Genomic DNA, 24,816 nt, shown 5'->3' on the forward strand with positions numbered 1-24,816 from the left:
ATTTATATGGTTTTTCTATGCTATCTTTTGAAGTAGGCGAAGGCGTCTGTCTGAAAGAAAGTGCTATGCTTTGGTGTTGTTATAGGTTCCAGAGGGGGCTGAAGAGGAAACCCTTGGTTTTTAGAATATCACAAAAATGTTCAGTTTTAGTGTCCAGTTCACTGCCAATTCTCTTACTGCTTTTGTCGTGACCATGCAAATCAATTATCCTGTGGATTGACTATGCCTTGCTTACCTTGCATTGGGTTTATTTTGCTGTTTGTGATATAGTAAACTCATCTATCATGGATGGTTACTTTGATTTTTTAGATGTAAATAGTTTCTCAAACCTTCCTACTAACTTCACCATTACCTGCTTAATTACAACGTTTGAACCGGCACCTTCGCACCAAGGCGCACAGCCGGCTCGCCGCAAGTATACCTACGCCGCCGCCTCCCCAGGGAGCTGCAAGGTGAAGTGGACGGCCGAGGAGAAGCCGCACGGCGGGACCGGGCTCTCAAGTGGGAGGCGGAGCTCGCCTCCCCCCAACGACGTCAGCTTTGATCACAAGTGGAAGTGGGAGCCCAAGTCCAAGCCCGGTGCCGCCGGCAAGGCCAAGACCAAGCTCGAGGAAGCCAGCGAGGATGACAAGAATAAGCCGGCGAGGAAGTGCATGCAGATCGAGGAGGTCCTCGCCGGCTGCGACGCCATCGGCAAGGTACTCAGTACAAAAGATGAACTTTTTGGGGGGGTTTCCAGTAGATTTCCGACTGGTTACAGTAGTTTAAAGACTGCAGTGGAATTTCAATATAATGCCAAGTCAACTTACTCAAAGTTTGCATACTGCCAAGTTAATTTACTCCATTCTTAAACGAATACTGCTAAGTTCCACAGATGCATGAGTAGATTTAAGAGAAAGATTGCAGTAGCTTAAAATGGAACTTCACTTCACTGTTTTGGAATATTCAGTAGCTTAAAGATTGCAGTAGATTTTGACTTGGTGCAGTACTGAAACTTGCCTTGTTAGATTGTTAACTTGCTTTTATACTTTCTTGATTGTGTTAATTTTGTGGAGTATTGTATCTCATGCTTAGTGCTACACCAAGATTCAGTATCTTGAACTATTCCAGTATTGCTTGAACTACTCCAGAAGATCATCTTAATTCTGTTAATTCTATGGAGTAGTTTCAGTAGTTTTACAGCAGCAGTACTCTTGCCTGCATATCCTTTTATAAAACAATTATTTTATCCTTGACTTTCCTCTACAGGATGATGACTATCTAATGGTGATTCCCTATTCCCACATTTTTTGCCCTCATGTTGCAAGCTCTAAAGCTGCCCCTGCAATTTACCATCACAAGACATGTCTGGGCAGCAAGTCTCCTGTGACGGTTACCTTTAATTCATCGTTACAATTGTTTGATGGTTTGCTTGTTCCAACCTCGATATCTGCCTTTAGATTCCCGTTGTTGTCTTTGTAGTGGAAGGTACCACTTGGTGGTATGTTGCTATTTTCACTTTGTTCTGAACAAGGCATGTATAGATTTCAGATTTTAACTCCTATCTCTCTGTCGTAAAAAGTAATGTATGGTCCTGTGTTTTATCTCTGGTTGTATGAAAGCACCGAGCTTGATTCTGTCTTATAACCTGATGTTCATCTTCAGTCCCATTATGTTTTGCTTCTAACACAATTGGTTGTCTACACATGCTATTCCTGAGTTCTTACCGACAAATTGTTACATGTTTTGTCTAAACGTTCTGACCGGCATCCTTGCGCCATGGCGCGAACCCGATCTAGTTGGATAAGAAGCAAGCGGCCAGGGATAGCGATCCCCTGCCAGCATCCATCCCCAATCCCCACGACTGACGCGGGCGGCGATTGCCATGGCCGGTCGGCCGTTTCTCCGGCAACTCATGGAGATACCACGACCCGGGTGGAGCGCCGCCGAGCCTCGCGTTGGAGGCCGGAGAAGGCTGCGCCAGAGGACTCCGGGGAGGGCGTGCCGGCCCGATTGGGCACAGGCGAAGATGCCCACGACCGGTCGGCCGCACCACCGGCGGCAAGAGGACCTCCCGTCCCGCTCGTCCTCGGAGTAGGAGTCACCGGGGAGGTGGGTGCCAGATACGACGCCGTTGGAAGCGCCATTCGCGAGCCCGAGCGCCACTGGGCTCCAAGTGTCAGCGCCGGGGCCGGTTCGCCTCTGCGCCAGATGCCCGTTGCTCGTGCGCCGGATCACGCGGCCGAGGGCGGTCTCCCACCATTGGACGCCGATGAGGCGCCTTGCCGATGGGGCCCGAGGGTTCGACCGCCGCCGTTCTTCGCGACGAGACTGTCCCTCATAGAGGAAACAAAGGTAAAGCGATTTAAGAAATCAACGCGTGTACCTTTTCCATTTTCTTCCCGATCCGTTCATTGGTGGATCTCGATTTACACTCTTGCCGTGATGGGAGACAATGAATTCTCAGTTTAAACCTCCAATCTTTTGATCGATGGATGCCATCTCCCCTGTTCTTCATTCATTTTCTGTTCTTCATGGCCTTGTTTCGCCTGCAGGAATTCATGGCCACAGCGCGCTGCAGAAACGTCGGTCCTGAGGGCGGCCGCAGTAGCGGGCACCACCACGCCGACGAACACGTGAGCGAGCGATGCTGTAGGGGGAATCGTCGCGAGATGGAATCGCTCCGCCGGGAGCGTGCTGATAACGTGTTGAAAGGGAAAACAAGAGAACAATCGAGAGAGCCTCGGCACAGATGTAAAAGTGAATAAGTGTCCTTTCATTAGATGATTGTAGGTATTTATACAGGCAGAAGGAATGCATCGAAGAGGCATCCGTTCGGGAGAGATGCCTCGGCACAGATGTAAAAGTGAATAAGTGTCCTTTCATTAGATGATTGTAGGTATTTATACAGGCAGAAGGAATGCATCGAAGAGGCATCCGTTCGGGAGAGATGCCTCGGCACAGATGTAAAAGTGAATAAGTGTCCTTTCATTAGATGATTGTAGGTATTTATACAGGCAGAAGGAATGCATCGAAGAGGCATCCGTTCGGGAGAGATGCCTCGGCACAGATGTAAAAGTGAATAAGTGTCCTTTCATTAGATGATTGTAGGTATTTATACAGGCAGAAGGAATGCATCGAAGAGGCATCCGTTCGGGAGAGATGCCTCGGCACAGATGTAAAAGTGAATAAGTGTCCTTTCATTAGATGATTGTAGGTATTTATACAGGCAGAAGGAATGCATCGAAGAGGCATCCGTTCGGGAGAGATGCCTCGGCACAGATGTAAAAGTGAATAAGTGTCCTTTCATTAGATGATTGTAGGTATTTATACAGGCAGAAGGAATGCATCGAAGAGGCATCCGTTCGGGAGAGATGCCTCGGCACAGATGTAAAAGTGAATAAGTGTCCTTTCATTAGATGATTGTAGGTATTTATACAGGCAGAAGGAATGCATCGAAGAGGCATCCGTTCGGGAGAGATGCCTCGGCACAGATGTAAAAGTGAATAAGTGTCCTTTCATTAGATGATTGTAGGTATTTATACAGGCAGAAGGAATGCATCGAAGAGGCATCCGTTCGGGAGAGATGCCTCGGCACAGATGTAAAAGTGAATAAGTGTCCTTTCATTAGATGATTGTAGGTATTTATACAGGCAGAAGGGATGCATCGAAGAGGCATCCGTTCGGAAGAGATGTCAGGAACCGACGCGACAGTTGCCAACGCAAACTGGCTGCGGTTGGTACAAGGGGAGATTCCCCCATAATTAACACAAATTTAATTGAGCTTTAACAAAGAGCACTCTGCTCGCTTGAGAATCGACCATGCCGACAGGAAGGTTCTTGAACCGAGATCGATTCATCTTCAACCTTTTGTGGTGGATAGTGTCATAGGCGCATCAGGTGCTAAATGTGTAGTGTCATATGAGTTGTATCTTGACACCGACGGAGCTATGGAGGGCCAACTTGGTTCGTGGCCGCCTAAGGTTGGAGGAAAAAAATATTAGGCCTCTTTTGGTTCATAGGATAGGATTATCGTAGGAATAGGAATCTTGTACGAAATGAGATGACATGTATCTCAAATCCTATAAGTAGGAATAGGAAACAAGATGCCATTTGGTTGACACCAAAGGAATTTTTCCATTGAGTCTAGGCTCATTTTTATTTTCCTATGAAATGTGGAGGATAGGAACCAATCCTATATAGGAATAGGAATCCATTCCTATGAACCAAAGGACTCTAAAGGAAAAAATCCTATCCTCTAGAATTCCTATGAAATTCCTCCAAACCAAAGGAGGCCAATAGGTAGATTAGCCCACACTCTGACCGGCACACATCACTACAACACATAGAAGCCCAACGAAGCTCACAACAAACAGCCATGCAAAACTCAGCAACCCGCAAAAAAGCTAAATCTCGCTTACTGCAAGGCATCCGTCGGTCTCACCTATGGGGACGACGAAGTGTGCTGGCTGAATAAGTGTGATACCGAGCCTTTTCGGGAAGCTTCCAAGACAGGTTCGTGGAACCTTCCACCTAGTTTTGGGAAGGTTCCACATGTTTTTTTCTTTTCATTTTTCTGTGTTCTTCATCGATTTTTCTTTTGATTTTTCTTATTTTTGGTTCTCTTTTATTCAGTTTCATTTTCCATTTTCAAAATACATGTCAAAAATTTTAATACACATTGAACATAATAAACAGGTCAAATATTTTTAAATACATCTTGAACATTTTTGTAAAATGCACATTGAACACTTCTATATACATGGTGGATATTTTAAAAACACATGTTGACATTTTTTAAAATCAGATGAACAAAATTTTAGATTTCATGAACATATTTTTGAAATGCACACACATATTTTAAATATTATGAAGCCTTTTTTGAATGGTATAATTTTATTTTATTTTTGCAAATTACGTGGACAATACATTTCATGGACATTTTAAAAACATGTGAGAAAAAAATAAAATGTCATGAACATTGTTTTTCAAATGGCTTGAACAATTTTTGCAAAGGCGTCTCTTGGTTTAGATTACGTATTTGTAAAAGCCGCCAACATGACCTAAACATTTTTTTGCTAGCTAAACCCTCGGACCGTCGCCCGACTCGTCCCCGGCCGCCGCAACGCAGCGCTCCCCATGGCCTCCTCCTCCTCCTCCCCCTCGCCGGCGACGGCCGCGGCCAGGAAGCGCGCGCTGACGGAGCAGCGGTTCTCGGAGCTCGCCCCGGCCCTGTCCCCGGAGGTGGTCGAGGCCCTGGACCGCGGCGGCTTCCGGCGGTGCACGCCGGTGCAGGCGGCGACCATCCCGCTGCTGCTGACGCACAAGGACGTGGCCGTCGACGCCGCCACCGGCTCCGGCAAGACCCTCGCCTTCGTCGTCCCCGTCGTCGAGATGCTCCGCCGCCTCCCCTCGCCCCCCAAGCCCCACCAGGTCGCCTCTCTGCTCCCTGCCCTCTTCTCTGTTACTGTTCTTTAGTTTTGCTCACGAAATCCCGTGTAGTAGTTCAGTTTTGATTAAGAGATGAGACGGATTTCTGTAGGTCCTTGCCATCATCATCTCTCCGACGAGAGAATTGTCGTCGCAGATATACAATGTGGCGCAGCCCTTCTTCGCGACGCTGAAGGGCGTGTCCTCCATTCTACTGGTTGGTGGGCTGGACATTCAGGTGGAGCTCAAGAAAGTGGAGGAAGAGGGCGCAAACATACTCGTGGGCACTCCCGGGAAGCTGTTCGACATAATGGAGCGCCTGGACACTCTGGAGTACAAGCATCTCGAGGTTGCTTTGGGGAACAATGGAGCTGTGTTTGATTGGTTTCTGCTTTGGCGCAGGCGTGACATGTGTTGATGTTATTTTGGTTTTCGTGTTCCTTGGGTGCAGATTCTGATCCTGGATGAGGCTGACAGGCTCTTGGATATGGGCTTTCAGAAGCAGGTTACCTCAATTATTTCAAAGTTGCCAAAGCTGAGGAGAACTGGCCTTTTCTCGGCTACCCAGACAGAGGCAGTCGAGGAGCTTGCGAAAGCGGGGTTGAGGAATCCTGTGAGGGTCCAAGTTAAGACAGAGGCGAAGGATGCTGCTCGGCAAGATCTTGGTCCATCCAAGACGCCGCTGGGGCTCCGGTTGGAGGTATGGCAAGATGCTTTTGTACAACCGTTGGCCGTTTATTGATGGCTGCCGCTGTCAGTTTATCTGATTACAGTAGACCTCTTATGGTTTATTGTTTGTCATGATTTTGTGAATATTGACTGCATATGAAAAACAATGTTGTTTCTGTGCAGTATATGATATGTGAACCAGCAAAGAAGTCATCACAGCTTGTTGATTTCCTTGTGCAAAACACTGGAAAGAAAATCATGGTGTAAGTACATGATGCGTGCAAATTTCAACATGTCTGTTTCATTATTTTGCATTTTGCATCGTGCTAATTTGTGCACCTTGGTCTTCCTTGAATGCAGCTACTTTGCAACATGTGCTTGTGTAGATTATTGGTCTGTTGTTCTTCCAATGCTGAACTTACTTAAAGGTTCTCCAGTGATAGCTTACCATGGGAAGATGAAACAGGTTATAGCACAATATGTGTTTTGTTGTACTATTAAATGGCCAGATATGCTGGCTTTATACTGACATACTTTCGTAGTATTTATTTGTATTGATTGCCACCATGTTTTTTCATATGTAGGGCCCACGTGAGAAAGCTCTGGCATCATTTTCTGCTCTTTCAAGTGGCATTTTAGTCTGCACTGATGTTGCAGCAAGGGGTCTTGACATACCACATGTTGATCTAATTGTGCAGGTTACGTTGTAGTGCTATGGTCTTACCCTTCGAAACTATTTCTTTACGTTTAGTAATCAATTGCAAAGTTTGTTATTCTGTTTTCCAGTATGATCCACCTCAAGATCCCAATGTGTTCGTACATAGAGCAGGTCGTACTGCCCGCTATGATCAAGAAGGAGATGCTATCGTGTTTCTCTTACCGACGGTAATGTAATCTATGTTAAGCTTGTTTATGTTTAATTACAAGTTGGTGGTTAAAGGATTTGTTGGTCTATGCTGCAATTATAGCTCCGTTGGCTGTCGTGTTGAAAGTTAAATACTTAGGCTTACTTTTTCTGCAGGAGGATGCTTACGTTGAATTTTTAAAGCTTCGAGGTGTTCCTCTCGTGGAAAGGGAGTGTTCCCCAGATATTGTAGATATTGTGCCACAGGTTAGTTTCTTCTGTATCATTTTTTGGTCATTTATTTAGGTCCCCACTTGAGCCAAGGTACCACTAAAATATCATTTGCTCATGCTGACTACTGACTAATGTCTAACCTTTGTGCTGCAGATTAGAGCAGCTGCATTGGAAGATCGTAATATCATGGAAAAAGGGCTTCGAGCTTTTGTCTCATTTGTTCGGTCATACAAGGAGCATCACTGCTCGTTCATTTTCAGGTGGAAAGGGCTTGAAGTTGGAAAGCTGGCCATGGAGTATGGATTACTCCAGATCCCATCCATGCCAGAAGTGAAGCACAATAATCTTTCACTAAAGGGATTTTTTCCACTTGGCAACATCGATTTTTCACAAATCAAGTTCAAGTAAGAACCGTGTCCATGAATACAGCATTATTTGCATCGTCTCAGCTGGCCCATTTTCTTTTTTAAAAGGCCATTAAATGATGATATGTGATATGAACTTGTGTTGGTTCGAGCAATTATGTTAGTGTTAGTACAGAACATGCACAACCAAACATTCACCCTGTCAAAATGAAACCGTCAAATTCCTTTCATATGTTTGGATGTCAAGAGTCTAGTTTATCTAGTATCAGCAGTGGGGGTTGACATGTTTCTTGTGTTGGTTCACTGCAGGGATAAAACTCGAGAGAAACAGCGCCAGAAGGCATTGAAAAGAAAAGCTGAAGAACTAGCAAATGAGCCGCCAGTCCCAGAGAAGAGGGTACCTCGGGAGAGGCCCGATAAGCCGAAGCGCAAGCAGACGGGCAAGCAGCGCCAGACAATCCAGACAAAGGAGGACATGGATGAGCTGACAAACGAGTACCGCCTCCTGAAGAAGCTGAAGCGTGGAGTGATCGATGAAGACGAGTACGAGAAGCTCACTGGGTTTGGAGGCTCAGACGGTGAAGGCTCGGACGGGGACGCGGCCGGCAAGGGCAAAGGGAAGGAGAGGCGCAGCAAGGAGCAGAAGAAACTCAAGCAGAGAGGAGGAAAGACAGGAGGCAGGAGATTTGAAGTAAAGAGTAAACTGAAGAGCAAGAGAAGATGAAAATGTATGCGCATCTTTGGAAGAGATTTTGCCAGTTTAGTTTGTTTTTTCGGTTCATGGTGAAATTTTCACCGGAGAAGAAACATGCCTTGTGCCAGTGTAGCTTTGCGTAGTTTAGTGCGAGGCGGTTTTCATGTTCACACGAAAATGAAATCTTGGCGCGGCATTTTATCTTGTGTGTCATTCGAAACAAAAAATAGAAGGGAATGGGAGGGGAAATGCCAAGAGCAACCATAACAGACCAGGATGAAGCTATAGCAAAAAGCAATTTCGGAGGTCATGCCACAAGTATAAAACACAGGTTTTGTAAGTTATTACACGTAGTGAGGAAAGCAAGGGAGAAGCTTGGAGGCTTCATAGCAGCAAGAGATAACATAGATTCAGAGTTGCATTCCCTAGTTAACAACTCTCTGACAGAAACAGCAGCAGCAGCTCCCGTTTGGTGTGGTTGCCGTCATGTGAATCTACAAGAGTGTTGTCAACTGTTGATGGACAATTAAATCATTTGTTGTGTCCAGGATCATGCTGGCATGATGAGTCTATCTTCACCTGCGTTTTCATATGATATGCTTCGCCTTCTCAGAAATTGCATAATGTTAACATGGCTGATACTTCTACTTTACCAAACAATTAGACATCTACTTAACTATGCTGTAAAATCGGAGCTACAGCGCTGTTTTCCCTCCATGGATCTGATTTTGATGAACTGGTGTTTACTGTAACTCTGGAAAATCGTGATGCAATGGTTTGATCTTAATCTGGCACGAAACTCGCACTATATATGCAAAACTGTTTTTGCACCTGTCGGGTCTGTACGACACTTGTATCCATTTTAGCATGCTTCTGGTCGATGATTGGATGTTTGGCTCTATATATATAACTGGAATAAACATTTTGAAATTAAAAAGAACAATCATTCTTCAATATTCCACTTCTGTAAGACTGAAATAAACTTCAGGGGAAAAAGGGATAATTATTCTTCAATCTTGTGCTCACAGTCTTATTCTTGCTTGCTCTTGAAGATGGTTCAAAACATGCGAACAGTCGGGATAAAGTCTGGAAGGTTGCAAAAACCAACAGCGCAAAAGAAGAAGATGCCATCCAAGAAGAAAGCGAAGCCTACGCTGTGGCTTCTGCATTATGTCCTACTAGAAATCCTTCTTTCTCCACGAACAAGAGAACCGGGGCCGCAAACTGCATGCGGCATCAGTCCCTGAATCTGAAGCACCAATGAGGCCTCAGAGGATTATGAAGCCATCTAATTAATGAGATCAGGGAGATGTTAGGAGAGAGGGGGCTTGTTTTGAGCAAGATTGACAGCATGCAGAAGAGGGCTGCAGATCGCTTAGCCTATTTGTCGAGAGCGGAGCACCCGACCGACTTGTGGTTGCAGGATGCCCCAAATGCTCTGATTAGCCTGCTGGTTACCGATTGTAATCCTGTTACTTAATTAATAAAGCTCCCATTTCCACCGCATTTTCTTTATGTTTTCTGAACATTTACGGGGTTTTCTTTTTTCTGATAAAAATTCTGTGCTTACTAGCCTTGCAGAAATTGTGCTTGCCGTTGGATATTTGAGTTGCAGTGCAGAGTTGTGGTTCCAGAAGTCTTTGCTAGTGACATCTTTGAATGGACCCAGAGGCCTTGCTCTCCGGAGCTGTGGTCTACTTCGTTGAAAAAGCAAGCATTTTGCTACATGCAACAGAAGCATCAGAGAGCAAGATGAGGTTACACGCCAAGGCAGGAGAGGCATCAAACGTAACAGCAAAAAACGTAAAAAGTAGACCAAGTTCAGATTTGCTCGGTTTCACCTGATGAATCAGGTGTGTGTACATGCGGCGACCCAAGTTGCCACTGAGCGGTTTCATCACAACGATGGTCATTTTTTGGGTGGGGTGAGAGAGGCTCGAACTCTCGACCTCAGGATCACTCGCAAATTCAGCTATGAGACCTACGCGCTAGCCAACTGCGCCACCACCCCACTTGTTGACTTAATGGCGTCCTTGTTACTGACAAGATGGTGCAAACCACGGATCGTTCCATACTCCTTACGATTCATGTAGAGCTAGCTCGCTGCAGCTTCCGTTTTCCTCTAGTAGTAATTCATAACATACTCAGCAAAACTCAGCATTCACCCATGTGTGCGTGATTGCTTGTCAGCCCCACGGATCAGGAAGGGGGAAGAAGAAGAAGAAGCAGGTGGTGGTGGTGGTGTCGCCGCCGTCGTCGTCGGTTCTCTCCGGTTCCTTCCACTAGGCATATAACCAACTAGTGCAAGTGCTCCTTCAGACAAAAACGAGTCCAGAAAACGATTTGGGCCATGTCCTTTCAGGTCTGAGTGCTCCCATCGTTTCCAAGTTACGGTATCTGTGTGGCAGCAACCTTCATATAACACTGAAAACAGCTATAAATCCCTGTTTTAGCTTGGTCTATTAGTTCTGTTATACTACTATATCACTATGTGTGTGCGATTAGCCTCTGAAGCACATGCATTGTTTTCTGAACATGTACAGATAGGCTCGCTCCTGCATGCTGGTGGTAAGAAGCTAGCTTTATTAACAGTAAACAAAACTCATCTGCGCAGCATGATAATCATGGGAATCCGTTGCATGGAGACACTAGTTGCCACCTTTGACATCACTGACAGGGCCAGCCCTAGGCCATGGCAAAAGGTGTGGCGGCCTAGGCCCATCTTAAATAAGGGTCTAATATATCTGCATACTTAAATAAAATTATAAAAAAAATTGATTTGCCAACATAAAATCAACATGGACAGGGGGCATATGCCCCCCTTCCCCCTCCTCGGCGCACTTCATCGTGTTGTATCTATTCAATAGTTATTTATAATTGAATACATTATAATCACATATAGTTGGTGTATTGAGACTTTATTTGCTAACTAAAATTACATTTTTTTATGTTTATGCCTTTATATTTTTCATGATATATGATATATTATTAAGAGTATATATATATATATATATAGAGAGAGAGAGAGAGAGAGATATAACTCTATTATAAGGTTTATTGTGCCTCAATCGATCTAGGGCCTCCATAATGCTAGGATCGGCCCTGATCACAGATTCTTCCAACCACAACCAACTAGACTCCTTAAGAAAGCAACAAACACTCTCTCAACCGCGACCGCATCGCCCCCATGGGCGACCGGTAGCGCCTCCCCCGCGGGCGACCGGCCGTGCCTCCCCTCTTCCTCCGCGAGCGCGCCCCCTCTCTCCTCCACCTCCCCGCCGCGGGCCTGGTCCGGGCGACGCTAGCCTCCGGCCCTTTCCCTTCTAGGGTTTCTCCGGCGCGGGATGGAGCGGCTCCAGGTGGTGCCTTCAAGCGGCAGCGGGGGGGGGGGGGGGGGGGGAGGGGGGAGGGGTTCCTGGCGCAGGCGGGGGCGGACTTCGGGCCCCATGTGGGTTTGGACGGGCCAGCGGAAGGCGTGGTGTCCGCGTGGCTCTCGGGAGGCAGTGGCGGTGCGTTGGGCTGGTGGCTCGGTTGCCTGCGTGCAACAGCGCGGTGGCCGGGGCTTTGCGATCCCAATATGGGCCCGGCCAGGCCCGGGTGGCCTGGTTTGCCTCGTATGCGGCGTCCGGTCAGCAATTCGCGTCGGTGCTGGAGGCAGAGGCCTCCAACGCGACGGTGGTGGAGGCGGTTCCCTCCCGTTCGGCTCCAGTGCTTCCACCCGCACCATCTGTGCTCTTCTTGCCTCTGCTCTCTTAGACCTCATGGTGGTGTTCGCAGTGGGACGACGTGGATGGGTCCAAGACCGTGGTGGCGCGTGCTTGCGGGTGGCAAGATGGTGGGATGGTTCCGTTCTAGTGGGTGTCGGGGCATGGGGGTGCGGGAGAAATCCCTGCCGGTTCATCCGGCTCCGACGCGGTGACGCCAGTGGGTGCCGCCATTCCTTCCCGAAGGGCGTCGGTGCTACCCATCCCCCGCTCCCCTCCGCATGCCGGGGGAAACTCTAGAACTTGTCCGGGCAGCAGCGTCGCATTCCTTCTTGGAGGTGTTGGTTGGTACGCGGCGGTTCGGTGCCAGGGCGAATGGTGGGCTAGGTAGTGGCTGATCACCTCAGCTTGATCTCAATTTGGTTCAAGTTTTTCTCTTGCACACTACTGCAATCTGGCTGCCTGCGGGATGATCATGCCGCGCAAATGAGTTTTTTCTTCATTGTTAAAGTTGGAAAGGATGAACTTCAGATGCTAATAGCAAACAACTAGCACAACAGAATTGCACTTGTTTTACTGTTAAAGCTTGATGTCGCATGAATAACTTAGAAATAATGAGAACACTCAAACCTGCACCCACAAACTTAGATGCATACATTGCGCCACCCTATGCAAATGGAAAAGCTAGTGACTTTATATTGATCTTCTGATCTTCGAATACGTTAGTTCGATTGGATCAGGCAACACCAACTACTGCTACCAGTATATTGTGTTTTTCTTGTACACATTTTTTAAAAATAGTTTGGATTCCTTACCACATGTATCACATGGTTTTATCTTGTACACATATTTCCAATAAAAAGAACCCAGGGGGAAAAAGATAGTGATTACTCCGTTTGTAGTAGTGATCTGAAACATCTCATATTTGTTTTCTCTTTGAACCGGTGTTTTTATCAGTGTCGGTGCAAGCGTACAACCACACATGTTCATCAAATAGTTACTTAACTTGAATTTTACACGAATGACAGTTGATGTGTTCTTTTGTGTTCTTTGAAAGAGGTTTAAAAAATGTCAAATGAAATATTATACGCGTAGATAGTGAGCTATAGACCATACAGGCAGCAGTTGCAGGTTCACAACAAACCAAATGTAACAGCAATTATGCATCTGCCTTTAGGGGGAAATTTACACATCATAGAACAAATCACCACTACTGGACAAGCAAACAAACATCCGACCAACATGGGTGTGTGACAATGGAACATGAGTGCAGCATAATCAGGCACCTGCATGAGTGCAAGTCTTGGAAAACAGGAATACAGCTGGTTCCGCGGATTGGCAACCTTTGTAATTATATCAGTGTTTTCAGCATGGCCCGTTGTCACGGACCATAGGCGCCACCGCGTCTTATCCCGCCATAGGCACCAACTCGTCCACCTCTGCGCACCACCTGACGCAGTAAAGAAATTGTATACGAGCATCATGCACAAGAACCATGATATTCTAGATTGAATGGGCACAGAACATACCCAACTCTTCTCGTTATACCATAACCTAGTACATGACCATTATATTCGCTATCTAGAACTTGAAAGGTAAAGGTACAGCTACTCAACAGAAAACGCCCAACTCTTACTCTTCCTCGTTGCTACAAACAACTCATATATTATATAGTATACAGAACAAGATTTGCGGAAAAAAACATGAGGATTTCAATATTTCAGTGCAGATGCAGTAGCATAAGTACGCACTTCCCTGTACCTGAGCTACTTCAACAATCTGTACCCACATAATCACCATTTATGCGTTTCAAATTTCAAATGGATTGACAATTTGCTCTGTCCAGCTTATTGTCTTCCATGTAGAAAGAACAGACAGACCAAGTAGCTTTGACAAATGTCCTGTAAACTACCGCCCATGCTTCATCATGGATAGCAAGTAAAATGACAAAGTAGTGTGACTTGTACATGGCATTGCAGTTCGTTCAACCTGTACTTGGTTGGATTATGTTCAGTACACCATCTAAAAGTTTAGTAAAATCTAGGAAAGTACGATCATCCGACGGTAGAACTTAGCAGCGATAAGCTTAAATTGTTTTGGGTATGAAAATAGTACATAATGGACAGAACAAACTCGTAAAATGCAAAATTGAATAGATTCTTACCAGGTTACATCATGGGGCATCCTGCTGAACTGCCGGCCCTGGAAAATTTGCAGTTGCAGAGAAGCTCAGTGGTATTGCTAGATCAGTCGCTTGGGAAGGCTGGTCAGCCTGTCTGCTGCTAATGTTGGCATCGTTCCCACCCATGAACGGTGCACCCTCCTGGACATGGACCAAGCCACCAGGCGACATAGGTGACATATCAGATGCGTCCGCCAGCGATTGTCTAGGTATGGGTGCAGTACCATCAGACACTGAACCAGGTAGTGGTACAGGAAGTGGCCCAGTTACAGCAGCTCCAGCTTCAGTTGCAGGTGGCAGCACATCAAAACCAGATCTTACCCGCGGCCTGCGTTCTACTGGACCCTGATCACGGCTTCTGCTCCTGCTGCGACTACGGCTGCGGCTCCGTGACCAACTCCTGCTGCGGCTCCTGCTGCGTGACCAGCTTCTGCTACGGCTTCTGCTCCTACTACTTAGGCTCCTGCTATCACTTCTTCTGTCATAGCCTCGCGAGCGGCTTCTATCTGGGCTACGGCTGTAGCTCCTGCCTCGACCCTTGTCAAATCCTCGACGGCCATCATACCTTCCACGTCCATCTGAGATAAAACGATCATGTGGACCTCGGTCAGAACGTCCCCGTCCTCCAAATCCACGCCCTCTTCCACCACGTCCACCAGAGAAATCACCCCGGCCTCGTCCACCAAAACCAGAAGAATCACCCCTACCACGACCACCAAAACCAGGAGAATCACCCCTGCCACCGTGACCACCAAATCTACCAGGGCTCGCTCCACCTCTCCTGCCAAAGCCATCAGACCCACGCCCCCCTCTCCCGCTGAAGCCACTGGGTCCAGGACCCTCCCTTCCACCAAATCCACCAGGCCCCTCCCTTCCACCAAATCCACCAGGACCAGGGCCCATCCGTCCATCGAAGCCACCAGGGCCATCCCGACCACCAAAGCCGTCAGGAGTCTCTCGACCACCAAAGCGGCCGGGGCCATCTCGATCACCAAATCTGCCCGGGCCATCCCGATCAATAAATCCACCTGGCCCATCTCGACCACCAAAGCCTCCAGGGCCCTCCCTAATTCCACCATAACCACCAGGGCCGCCAACAGCAGATTCAAAACGACTACCGCCACCAGGACTATCCCAACGGCTCATGCCACCAGCCTGGTTTCTTGGAGCACCAGATGCACCCCGTGCAGCCATCTGTTGCAGCTCTGGAGGTACCTGCTGACCAGTACCATCCAAAACTTTCACCAAATCAGCAGCATATTTCCAATCTTGCTCAGAGAAGAAAGTGTATGCAACTCCAGTAGCCCCAGCCCTTCCTGTACGCCCTATGCGATGCACATAGTCTTCGATCCCAGTTGGGAAGTCATAATTGATCACCACTCTTTAAACAAAACATGCGACAATATTGAGAAATGGCAGAACAATCAACAAACATCACTAGGCTTGAAATGAAACGATATTTAATACCAGAAGATTTTAACATGGGACAACCAAAAAAACTCACCTGATGTCTTTGATGTCAAGTCCACGAGCAGCAACATCTGTGGCCACTAATACTGGCACAATACCAGTCCGAAACTGACCCAGAATATGATCCCTTTCACCCTGTGATTTGTCGCCGTGAATGCTTGCAGCACCAAAACTACGACCAATGCTACGAGCAAGCTGATCGCACATTTTCTTGGTTGAGCAAAATATGATGATCTTTGAGCCCCTTTCTTCCGCTCTAAGAATCTGCTCCAAGCGACGTTGCTTATCCATGGGTGGAACCATCTCTACATACTACACCATACACAAGGGGTGAACCTTAGAAATAGACAATCCATAAAAATGGCTAAATATGATATATCAAACATCCAGTATGGCAAACAAACAAAAGCATGGCCATATATGAAGCCATATGAATACCTGTGTGATGGATTTGTTGGCAACAAGTTCATCAATGCTACCAATATTGATCTGGACAGGATTTCTCAATAAATCCCCAGCTATTTTTGTAACCTCCTTTGGCCAAGTGGCAGTGTACATCAGAGTTTGTCTATTACGAGGAATCTCGTCAACAATCTTCCGTATTTGTGGCTCAAAGCCCATGTCAAGCATGCGGTCAGCTTCATCAAGCACAAGTAATGAAATCTGATGGAGGCTAATCTTCCTCATTTCCAGGATATCATTGAGTCGTCCAGGTGTAGCTACCACAATATCTGCTCCACGCTCAAGTTCTCTGAGCTGAGGTCCCTTTGGAGCTCCACCATACAGGCACTGAAAAAATAAACAAAAAAATGAACATATATTAAAGATTGCAACACGCACTCCAGCAACAGAACCCATGAAATACAGCACATTTCTTAAAGGCAAAAAGGACAAGGCATACGGGTTCATAGAAGACCATTCCAAGACAAGGCTCAGTTTCTACATTAACAGTATCTTTTATTGAGAATCAACTGTCTACATTGCATTTAACAATTATATGCTTTCCTAAAAGGCAAAAAGGACAAGGCATACGGGTTCATAGAAGACCATTCCAAGACAAGGCTCAGTTTCTACATTAACAGTATCTTTTATTGAGAATCAACTGTCTACATTGCATTTAACAATTATATGCTTTCCTAAAAGGCAAAAAGGACAAGGCATACGGGTTCATAGAAGACCATTCCAAGACAAGGCTCAGTTTCTACATTAACAGTATCTTTTATTGAGAATCAACTGTCTACATTGCATTTAACAATTATATGCTTTCCTAAAAGGCAAAAAGGACAAGGCATACGGGTTCATAGAAGACCATTCCAAGACAAGGCTCAGTTTCTACATTAACAGTATCTTTTATTGAGAATCAACTGTCTACATTGCATTTAACAATTATATGCATATTCCTATGAGGCAACACTTATATGTAATCCCCATGATTATGATCAGATGTCATCCAGTGTATCTCAATATAAATGAAACCATGTGCATTCATATAGCATAGTAAAGGTCCAAACTTACTGTGCATGATACTCTAGATGATCGACCAAACTTAATTGCTTCATCTTGTATTTGTGAAGCAAGCTCACGAGTAGGGGCCAAAACCAACACTGTAGGGCCCGACATTGGATTGTTTTGGCATCTCCTCAGATGTACAAAAGCAGGAATAAGGTACCCCAGTGTCTTCCCTGATCCCGTCTTGGCAATGGCTACTATGTCCCTGCTTTGAAGTGCAACAGGCCATGTTTGAGCCTGAATTGGGGTGGGGTTTAAGAAGCCAGCAGCATGAACCTGAGTGGCAAAATGAAGAATCATAAGCACATATGCATCTGCAGAAAGACACTATCTACGATGAGAAAGAAAAGCTAATTGCTACCCTAAATGAATATGGCTGCTTACTTAAGCAGCTCAAGGCATGAAGAAGGGGCTCTTTGTAGATTCAGAGGCAGAGACAAGAAGCAGGAAACCTCAGCCACATTTTATATTCTGAAAGAACATCAATTCTTCCGATAGTTGTCAGCAGAAAATAGCAACAAGTATGTCACTACACTGCCCAGATGACGGCACTAGTTAAATTAGGGTATCCAGCATGACAGCATATGACATGCAATGTGTTTACTACCGAAAATTCTAGTTTTGACTTCTAAGGAGTCTTTGTTGTGGCCCATGCTAACAAGTTACAGACAAGGAAATATAAGAAACAAACATCATAATATTCCAAGCACCAATACTAAAATACAACTCAAGAGAAAGCATACCTCGCTCAGGATCTCTGGGGGGAATCCAGTAGCCTCAAATGTCATAAATGGAGGAGGAACATTCTCACCCTGAATATTTTTAAGAAACGGGATAACATGTGACAAAGCTTTATAGTAAATGAAAACAAAACATAAGAGATTGGTTATTCAACTAGAAATCAACAGGTGATGTCGTGGCAGTAAAGCGCATGCATTTGTAAGCCCCACAAGGATTTGAAGCTCCTTGTCTGTAAATTTTACTGAATAGTACATAAAACAACATATCACATCAATTTATGGCCAACTGCAGATATCATGAGTTACCTTGCCAAACAAACAAGGCATTCGTTCCCATCATAGTATTTCAAACAGAATGTATTTGCACATGAAAATACTAGCATATCCAGATAGGATTTTAGAAATATTCCATCTATCTGTTTCCTGTATTATTTGGTGGGAGATATATGCATCACATAAATGACAGAATTATGTATTCTACAAAAATATTATCTTCCTACAATCGGGTCAAATTACTGAATATCTGTTAAGTTGCGTTTGGAATAGCGTTTCAACTATAGTTCAGAAGACAACAGGACAGAGAAAAGGAGAATCATCATTATATGGAGATTATGTTAAGCTGTGAACCATGTTTCAGTTATTTTAAGATAATATTGCCATGCAATTGAGTCATTACCACTGCAGTTACTTCATGGTGTTGACGATATGCATCTACTGAAGCGACACTTGGGAAATCAGGAGGAGAAAATGTTCCGGATGGTGGCCTCGCTAAAGCTCCGATAGGAAATGGACCATTGTTAAGTGGGTTTTGTACCAAATGTGGAGGTGCCATGTTATAACCCCCAAAATTATCTGGCTGGGAATAAGGTGGGCCATTCCTCATATCCTGCTGTACAAGATTATGAATAATAGAGTTAGTGGTGTCAATTTCATAAACAGAGAGATTGTTGTATAGAACTGATAGAAAGAATTCAAACCATAAAGAATGTAATTGTATGCAGAAGAAAAAACACAGTTGTGAGACTTTTTATATTTCATTACAAAAAATCTCCATACCAATCATAATATTCTGATAGAAAATATATTTCATGAAACAAGATATAACAAACGAAGGAACTTCACAATGTACTACTCTCTCTGTCCACAAATGTAAGATGTTTTGGCAGATTAATTTAGTAACAAAATAAGGAATGCTGATCTCATTAACACCTGACAAAACAGGATTGTATAGTATATTACCAGGTGATTTTGTGGGGGTGGAAGAGCGGCAGGTTTTGGCTGCTGATGGAGAGCATTTATTCCATCAAACCTCCCAGAGGAGAGAGCCTCATTTTTTTCAAATTGATCTTCACTATTGCCCCTCTTGAAACCTATTGGAGGTCGACCCGGTGAAGGAGCAATATGATTGGGAACTACATGGCTACTAGCCAGTTGTTGCCGGTAGTTAGTATCCACTCCGCCTTGATGTGTTTGAGCAGGCGCGCTCAAGAAACTAACGTTATTAGTTTCACCTGGGGATGATCCACCAAGATGATGCTTTGCAGGATATGGTGGCCCTCCGACTCCATGAATATTTAGTTGATTATGGGCTTCAGGACGTTGATGACTTGAAGGCAACGTCTGGTTTGGAAGAGGAACTTGGCCATGCTGCTGACTAAGCGGTAAGGAAAAGCCAGTCTGCTTTCCTTCATGATGAGCTCCTGCATCAACCTTCACCGTGGTATTTTGTTGCCCATGTTGGGAGACAAGATGACCATGATGTGGTTGTTTTCCCTGTTGAGGGGTGAACTGGAAGCCATGCTGGAGTTGGCCCTGTTGGGGGGACATTTGAGGTACTTGAGGCTGTGAAGCTTGCAAGCCTTGTGAAGCCTGGGCAGGTTGATGAAAGCCTGGTGATTGTTGTGTGTGTTGCACTTGAGTCTGAGGCATCCTTGTTCCCTGCAACTGCTGACCTTGATTGTAAGAAGCATGCGGCATTTGTGGCTGCTGGCCTTGATTGTAGGCAGATTGTGGCATAGGGGGGCGCTGGCCATGACTGTAGGCAGCTTGCGGCATCGGTGGACGCTGACCTTGATTGTAAGCTCCTGGTGGCATCGTTGGCTGCTGACCTTGATTGGCAGCTTGCGGGATTGGCATCTGCTGGCCTTGATTATACTGAGTTTGCGGCATTTGTGGCTGCTGGCCCACCTGATATGAATATTGCTGCTGGGGTTGCATATAATGACCGTGCTGATATGGCATTGGCTGCTGATGAGCGTTTGGGTACTGAGGAGCTACTGGCTGTTGTGACCCTTGCTGGTTCGGCATCTGTTCTTGCTGCTGTTGATACTGAAACAGCGGTTGCTGTGCTTGCTGACCTTGATACTGAAACGGCGGTTGCTGTGCTTGCTGACCTTGATACTGAAACGGCGGTTGCTGTGCCGTCTGTTGCGGCTGCTGCTGCTGCTGCGGGGGCTGTTGCTGCTGCATGCCAGGCTGCGCAAAAGCCCCGGGCGCTGGCGTGGGCGCAGCCGCGGGCAAGGGAGGCGCGGCCGCACCCGGCTTGTCATACTGAGTGAGGTTGGTCTCAGGGTTCCAGTAGTAGAGCGTCTCGCCGTCGATTAGTGCTTTCCAAGGCGCAGGGAGCGTCGGGTCGTCAGGGGCGAACCGCGGGCCCGATGAATCCGCGGCAGCCTCTGCTCCCGCCATGGCCAGCGGCGGATCTAGACGGCGCACGCCCGAAATTTTGCCAGGGTTAGTTCGGGATTAAACAGCCAGGAAATCAATAAACAGTGGATGAGTACAAGCTCGTTCGTACCTCAAAACCCCAGCCGTGGAGACGGCAGGCCAGGGGAGCAGCGATGAGGTGGAGCCCCGACGGCGATGGCAGCGACGAGACGCGCCTGCGGCGACGCGCGCGGTGAGGCGCGAGGGTTTGGGGGGCGTGAGTGCAGCGGGGTTTGCGGGGTTTGGGGGGTGAGGCTTCGGCGTCGGCGGCGAGGGAGAGGCGTGGGGGTTTGGGGGTGGGCGGCGACGGCGACGGCGGGCGCGGCGGGAGCTCTAGCCGCTAGGGCACATCGGTGGCGAGGCTACGGGGGAGAGATTTTAGAGCCGCAAGGGTTGGGTCGGGATTGGATCTTTTTTAGGTCAGGCACGGTACGGTGACCGGGGAGGAGTCCGCCTGGCCGCAGGAGATGGGTTTTGACGGCTCGGATTGCTCGACTGTCTCGTGACATACAGTGGATGGAGACCAGATATACGACTCGACGTTGTACCACCCCTCAGAAAAAAAATGATTCGACGTTGTATCGGAAAGGAATCTCGTGAAGGAATCCCATTGTTATTGTTAGAGACCGAATCAAAATGGAGCCTCCTCGGCGCTTTGGATTTTCAGCTGTCAGATCGGAATCTCATTGTGACACAGACCATCGGATCTCGACCCAAATCGCTGTGGGTCATTGGATATTTACCCGATCAACCTCGGCCATCGGATAAAATTTCAATAAGGCTTCGGATAGCGCCTCAAGGGCTAATGCGGCCGTCTTGTTTTCGGCGCGGAGTGCTATATCCGGATCACTAGCTAGAGTGATGATTCCATTCGGCCCAGACATCTTAAGCTTCATGTACCCATAATGGGGTATTGCTTGGAAGATTGTGAATACTTCCCGCCCTAGTAAAGCGTGATATCTGCTCTTAAACGGGGCCACCTGAAACGTGACTTCTTCGAACCTGTAATTATCCGGCGTGCCGAACACCACATCTAGTGTGATTTTTCCTGTGCAGCGCGCTTCCCGACTGGGGATTATTCCTCTAAAGGTTGTGCTGCTTCGCTCGACGCGGTTCCAGTCTATTTCCATTTTTTGAAGGGTTTCCTCATAAATGAGGTTCAGTCCGCTGCCTCCATCCATGAGCACCTTGGTGAGGCGAAAGCCGTCCACTATGGGACTGGGGACCAATGCGACTGGTGCTCGGGCTGTTCGGAATCTAGGTTCATCACTTGCATTGAAGGTAATGGCAGTGTCGCTCCATGAATTTATTGTTGCAACTTGATAGACTTCGGCGAGGCTGCGGAGTGTTCTTTTTCGCACATTGTTTGATGCGAAAGTCTCGAAGACTGTGAGAACAGTACTGGTGTCCTTGGGCTGGCTTTCTGCGGCCTCCGGAATTAAGAGGTCCTCGCCGATTTTGGCCACCTGCCGGAGTATCCAACATGCTCTAAGGCTGTGAGTTGGTGTGGCGTCCTCTGTACTGTGAATTCTACAGGGTCCATCAAGCCATCTTTCCAGTACGGTTCCATGCCCTGTAGAGGGTTTTGGCTTTTTGGTGTTTATCCCGGGTGTCCTGTGATGATGCACCCTCTTAGTTCGGACGGGATTACTATTCAAGGCCGGATTATCTCAAAAAATTATTTCGGTTTTCCAGGCGCTTTCCATCGCACAGTATTTTTGTACTATGGACGCCAAGTCAGCGAAGCGTGTGATATCACGACGACTTACGGCGTTAAGGATTCCCTTGTCCGTGCAATTACCGCAAAAAATTGAGATTGCGTCTTCCTCGTGGCAATCATTTATCCTGTTCATAACCAGGAGGAATCTGGCCCAGTAATGATGTACTGTTTCCTCGGGCCTCTGCCTAATTTGGGAGAGATCGCTTATGATTGGGTGGGCGGGTGTCGTTGAATCTGAAACCTCACCCAATCCAAGATTCGGAGGCCGAAGAGTTTCCGAACTCTGAAGTTCGGATTCTTGGATGTTGTCCAGTGAATCTGGCCCGTTGCTTGATCCTAAGCTCAGGTCTTGAGTTATATCTCCCCCTCCGCGGGTATCCGGCTTGGAGGGGTCGGGAATTCGGACGTAACTAGTCCTTAAAATAGATGAAGGGTCGCCGCACAGCGTCTCTACCATGGCAACGTGGTGGGTGACTTGGGGAGAGTTAATTTCTCTTAGATCGGGTTTAAGCCCAACCTGGTCGTAATCCGTAGCGACCCCCAGGGCGGCGATGCGATCCAAGAGCTCGTTTACGGAAGAGAGCTTCATTGGATCTAACTGCTCGACGAGCTCCGAGCTGACGTGTAGGTTGCTTTTGATGACCCGAGAGGTCACCGTCGGCGCAACAGCCGAACAGGCGGTCATGAGGAAACCACCTAGCCGGAGGGTTTGGCCGACAGCCAAGGCTCCCTTAGCAACGGCGCCGTCTTTAAAGATGGGAGGAGGCATCCTTCCTGATTGTGACGGCACAGAGGAACTCTCAATGAAAGCATCAATGTCGGTGTCAAAACCGGTGGATCTCGGGTAGGGGATCCCGAACTGTGCGCCTAGGCCGGATGGTAACAGGAGGCAGGGCACACGATGTTTTACCCAGGTTCGGGCCCTCTTGATGGAGGTAAAACCCTACGTCCTGCTTGATTAATATTGATGATATGGGTAGTACAAGAGTAGATCTACCACGAGATCAAGGAGGCTAAACCCTAGCTAGCCTACGGTATGATTGTTGTATATGGAGTTGATTGCCTACGGACTACAACCCTCCGGTTTATATAGACACCAGATAGGGTTAGGGTTACATAGAGTCGGTTACAATGGTAGGAGATCCGCATCACCAAACTTGCCTTCCACGCCAAGGAAAGTCCCATCCGGACACGGGACGAAGTCTTCAATCTTGTATCTTCATAGTCCTGGAGTCCGACTGAAGGTATAGTCCGGCTACCCGAACACCCCCTAATCCAGGACTCCCTCAGTGCCTACCTCCGCAGTCAGTGCGGCGGTCGCTAGCAGCGAAGCCTGCATACGCATATTGACTCATTTTTTGTTAGACTCCTGCGAATTATATTAGATCATCTATTCGGCTTTTCTTTCCGAACGCCAAACAGAGCATTAGGGGCTACTGTCTATGCGGTAATATTTTTACATATTCTTTACTTACCTCAAAGCCTGTTAAAAGGCTGGCATAGGCTTCAGTCAGTCCGCTCTTGGCGGACTGAACCTTCTGGATCACCGCACTCATAATAGTGCGGTGCTCCTCGTCGATGGAGGCGCCATTAAGCACCTCCAGCAAATTGTCCGGTGCCTCCGGTTGGACGGAGGTCACCGGCTCGGTAGGCTTGCTCCTCTTGGAAGGAGGCTGCCTATCGGAGTCCGGAACCGATGAAGGTTCCGGCGTGGTGTCCGGCTCAAAGCCGGACTTGGAGCCCTGGGGGGATCTATCCCCTTTACTCCTGGAGTCCGGGAGGTTGCCTCGCGGCTCCTCCAGGACCACCCTCTCCTGGCTTGGAACCTGTTGGGACGCCACCTCGGTGTCGTCCGTAGGGCGGGGGAGGTAGCCGTCAGAAGTGAATTCACATCCGACGAATCCAGGGAGCCGCTCGACGACTCGTCGAGCCCGGCCTAGGGCAGACTGCATAATCATATTCGACATAAGGAAAGGTTGTGCCCTAAAGGAATACTATGAATTACTCTGGTATCCGAATACTTACGATTTCTCCGGGCGCTTGGCCCTGTGCGGCCACTCCTCTTCGCCGTCGTCGGCGTCGGTGGAGTAGTCCGGAGGAAGGGTCTTCCCCTTCTTGGACCCCTTGGCCCCCCCAGTTGGGGCGGCCTTCCTTTTCTTTCCTCCCCCCACTGGAGGGGGAGAGGCTTCTTCTTCCTCCTCCTCGTCTTCACAGGAGGAGTGCGTCTCGGAGTCGTCGGATGATGAATCTGACACCACCAGGCGCCGGGCACTCTTTCGAGTCCCCATGGCCTTCTTCGTGGCCTTCTTCTCCGGCACCACATAGGGTGCCGGAACTAGCAGCTTCGCCAAGTGAGCATCGGCTGGGTCTTCGGGCAAAGGAGCCGGACAGTTGATCTGTCCGGACTTTGCCTGTCAATCCTGTCAAAGGTGAGGGAGCTTAGATCCCGCATAGAGTCAAACTATGAAAAACTAATACCCTGTAAAAGGTAAAAATAGCTTACCGCACTAGCGTAACGCTGCGTGCTGAATCCGCGGTCCTCGGAAGCGGATGCGGGAGCCTCGACGCCC

General features: G+C 47.4%; 3 protein-coding genes and 1 non-coding gene across 5 annotated transcripts; 2 read left to right on the forward strand and 2 right to left on the reverse strand.

Annotated features, from left to right (window-relative positions):
* Positions 1-1,552: 1,552 nt before the first annotated feature.
* On the forward strand, positions 1,553-3,631 carry LOC125542852. The gene is made up of 2 exons (XM_048706079.1): positions 1,553-2,334; positions 2,535-3,631. The coding sequence occupies exons 1-2, from the start codon at positions 1,759-1,761 to the stop codon at positions 2,745-2,747; spliced, it is 789 nt and encodes a 262-aa protein (XP_048562036.1). The 5' UTR covers positions 1,553-1,758; the 3' UTR covers positions 2,748-3,631.
* Positions 3,632-5,065: 1,434 nt separating this feature from the next.
* Positions 5,066-8,418, forward strand: LOC125542854 (DEAD-box ATP-dependent RNA helicase 18). The gene is made up of 10 exons (XM_048706080.1): positions 5,066-5,412; positions 5,522-5,758; positions 5,861-6,109; positions 6,262-6,341; positions 6,439-6,544; positions 6,663-6,776; positions 6,865-6,963; positions 7,100-7,189; positions 7,310-7,560; positions 7,831-8,418. The coding sequence occupies exons 1-10, from the start codon at positions 5,119-5,121 to the stop codon at positions 8,243-8,245; spliced, it is 1,935 nt and encodes a 644-aa protein (XP_048562037.1). The 5' UTR covers positions 5,066-5,118; the 3' UTR covers positions 8,246-8,418.
* Positions 8,419-10,136: 1,718 nt separating this feature from the next.
* Positions 10,137-10,226, reverse strand: TRNAM-CAU. The gene is given in 2 exon segments: positions 10,137-10,172; positions 10,189-10,226. It is a non-coding gene; the product is annotated as a tRNA-Met (tRNA).
* A 2,762-nt stretch (positions 10,227-12,988) lies between these two features.
* Positions 12,989-20,934, reverse strand: LOC125542855 (DEAD-box ATP-dependent RNA helicase 40-like). 2 transcript variants are annotated; one of them, XM_048706082.1, is made up of 9 exons: positions 20,618-20,934; positions 19,060-20,522; positions 18,497-18,706; positions 17,824-17,892; positions 17,087-17,356; positions 16,010-16,360; positions 15,606-15,883; positions 14,084-15,482; positions 12,989-13,369 (listed from the first exon to the last, which is right to left on the reverse strand). In XM_048706082.1, exons 2-8 carry the CDS (start codon positions 20,506-20,508, stop codon positions 14,093-14,095), a joined length of 4,017 nt encoding a protein of 1,338 aa, XP_048562039.1. In that variant the 5' UTR covers positions 20,509-20,522; positions 20,618-20,934; the 3' UTR covers positions 12,989-13,369; positions 14,084-14,092. The 2 variants fall into 2 exon arrangements, with proteins under 2 accessions (XP_048562039.1, XP_048562038.1); XM_048706081.1 differs by having other exon boundaries at positions 18,497-18,709; positions 20,618-20,932.
* Between the last annotated feature and the right edge of the window lie 3,882 nt (positions 20,935-24,816).

This window comes from Triticum urartu, chromosome 3, assembly GCF_003073215.2.
Source record: "Triticum urartu cultivar G1812 chromosome 3, Tu2.1, whole genome shotgun sequence".
Lineage (NCBI taxonomy): Eukaryota > Viridiplantae > Streptophyta > Magnoliopsida > Poales > Poaceae > Triticum > Triticum urartu.

Coding starts and splice junctions, on each gene's coding strand:
- LOC125542852 (XM_048706079.1), top strand. CDS start 1,759: ATGGCGCGAACCCGATCTAGTTGGATAAGAAGCAAGCGGCCAGGGATA. Junction 2,335..2,534: donor CCCTCATAGAGGAAACAAAG/GTAAAGCGATTT, acceptor TTTCGCCTGCAG/GAATTCATGGCCACAGCGCG.
- LOC125542854 (XM_048706080.1), top strand. CDS start 5,119: ATGGCCTCCTCCTCCTCCTCCCCCTCGCCGGCGACGGCCGCGGCCAGG. Junction 6,545..6,662: donor ACCATGGGAAGATGAAACAG/GTTATAGCACAA, acceptor TTTCATATGTAG/GGCCCACGTGAGAAAGCTCT. Junction 7,190..7,309: donor TTGTAGATATTGTGCCACAG/GTTAGTTTCTTC, acceptor TTTGTGCTGCAG/ATTAGAGCAGCTGCATTGGA.
- LOC125542855 (XM_048706081.1), bottom strand. CDS start 20,508: ATGGCGGGAGCAGAGGCTGCCGCGGATTCATCGGGCCCGCGGTTCGCC. Junction 18,710..19,059: donor CACCCCCACAAAATCACCTG/GTAATATACTAT, acceptor AATCTTGTACAG/CAGGATATGAGGAATGGCCC. Junction 15,483..15,605: donor CTTGACATCAAAGACATCAG/GTGAGTTTTTTT, acceptor TTTTGTTTAAAG/AGTGGTGATCAATTATGACT.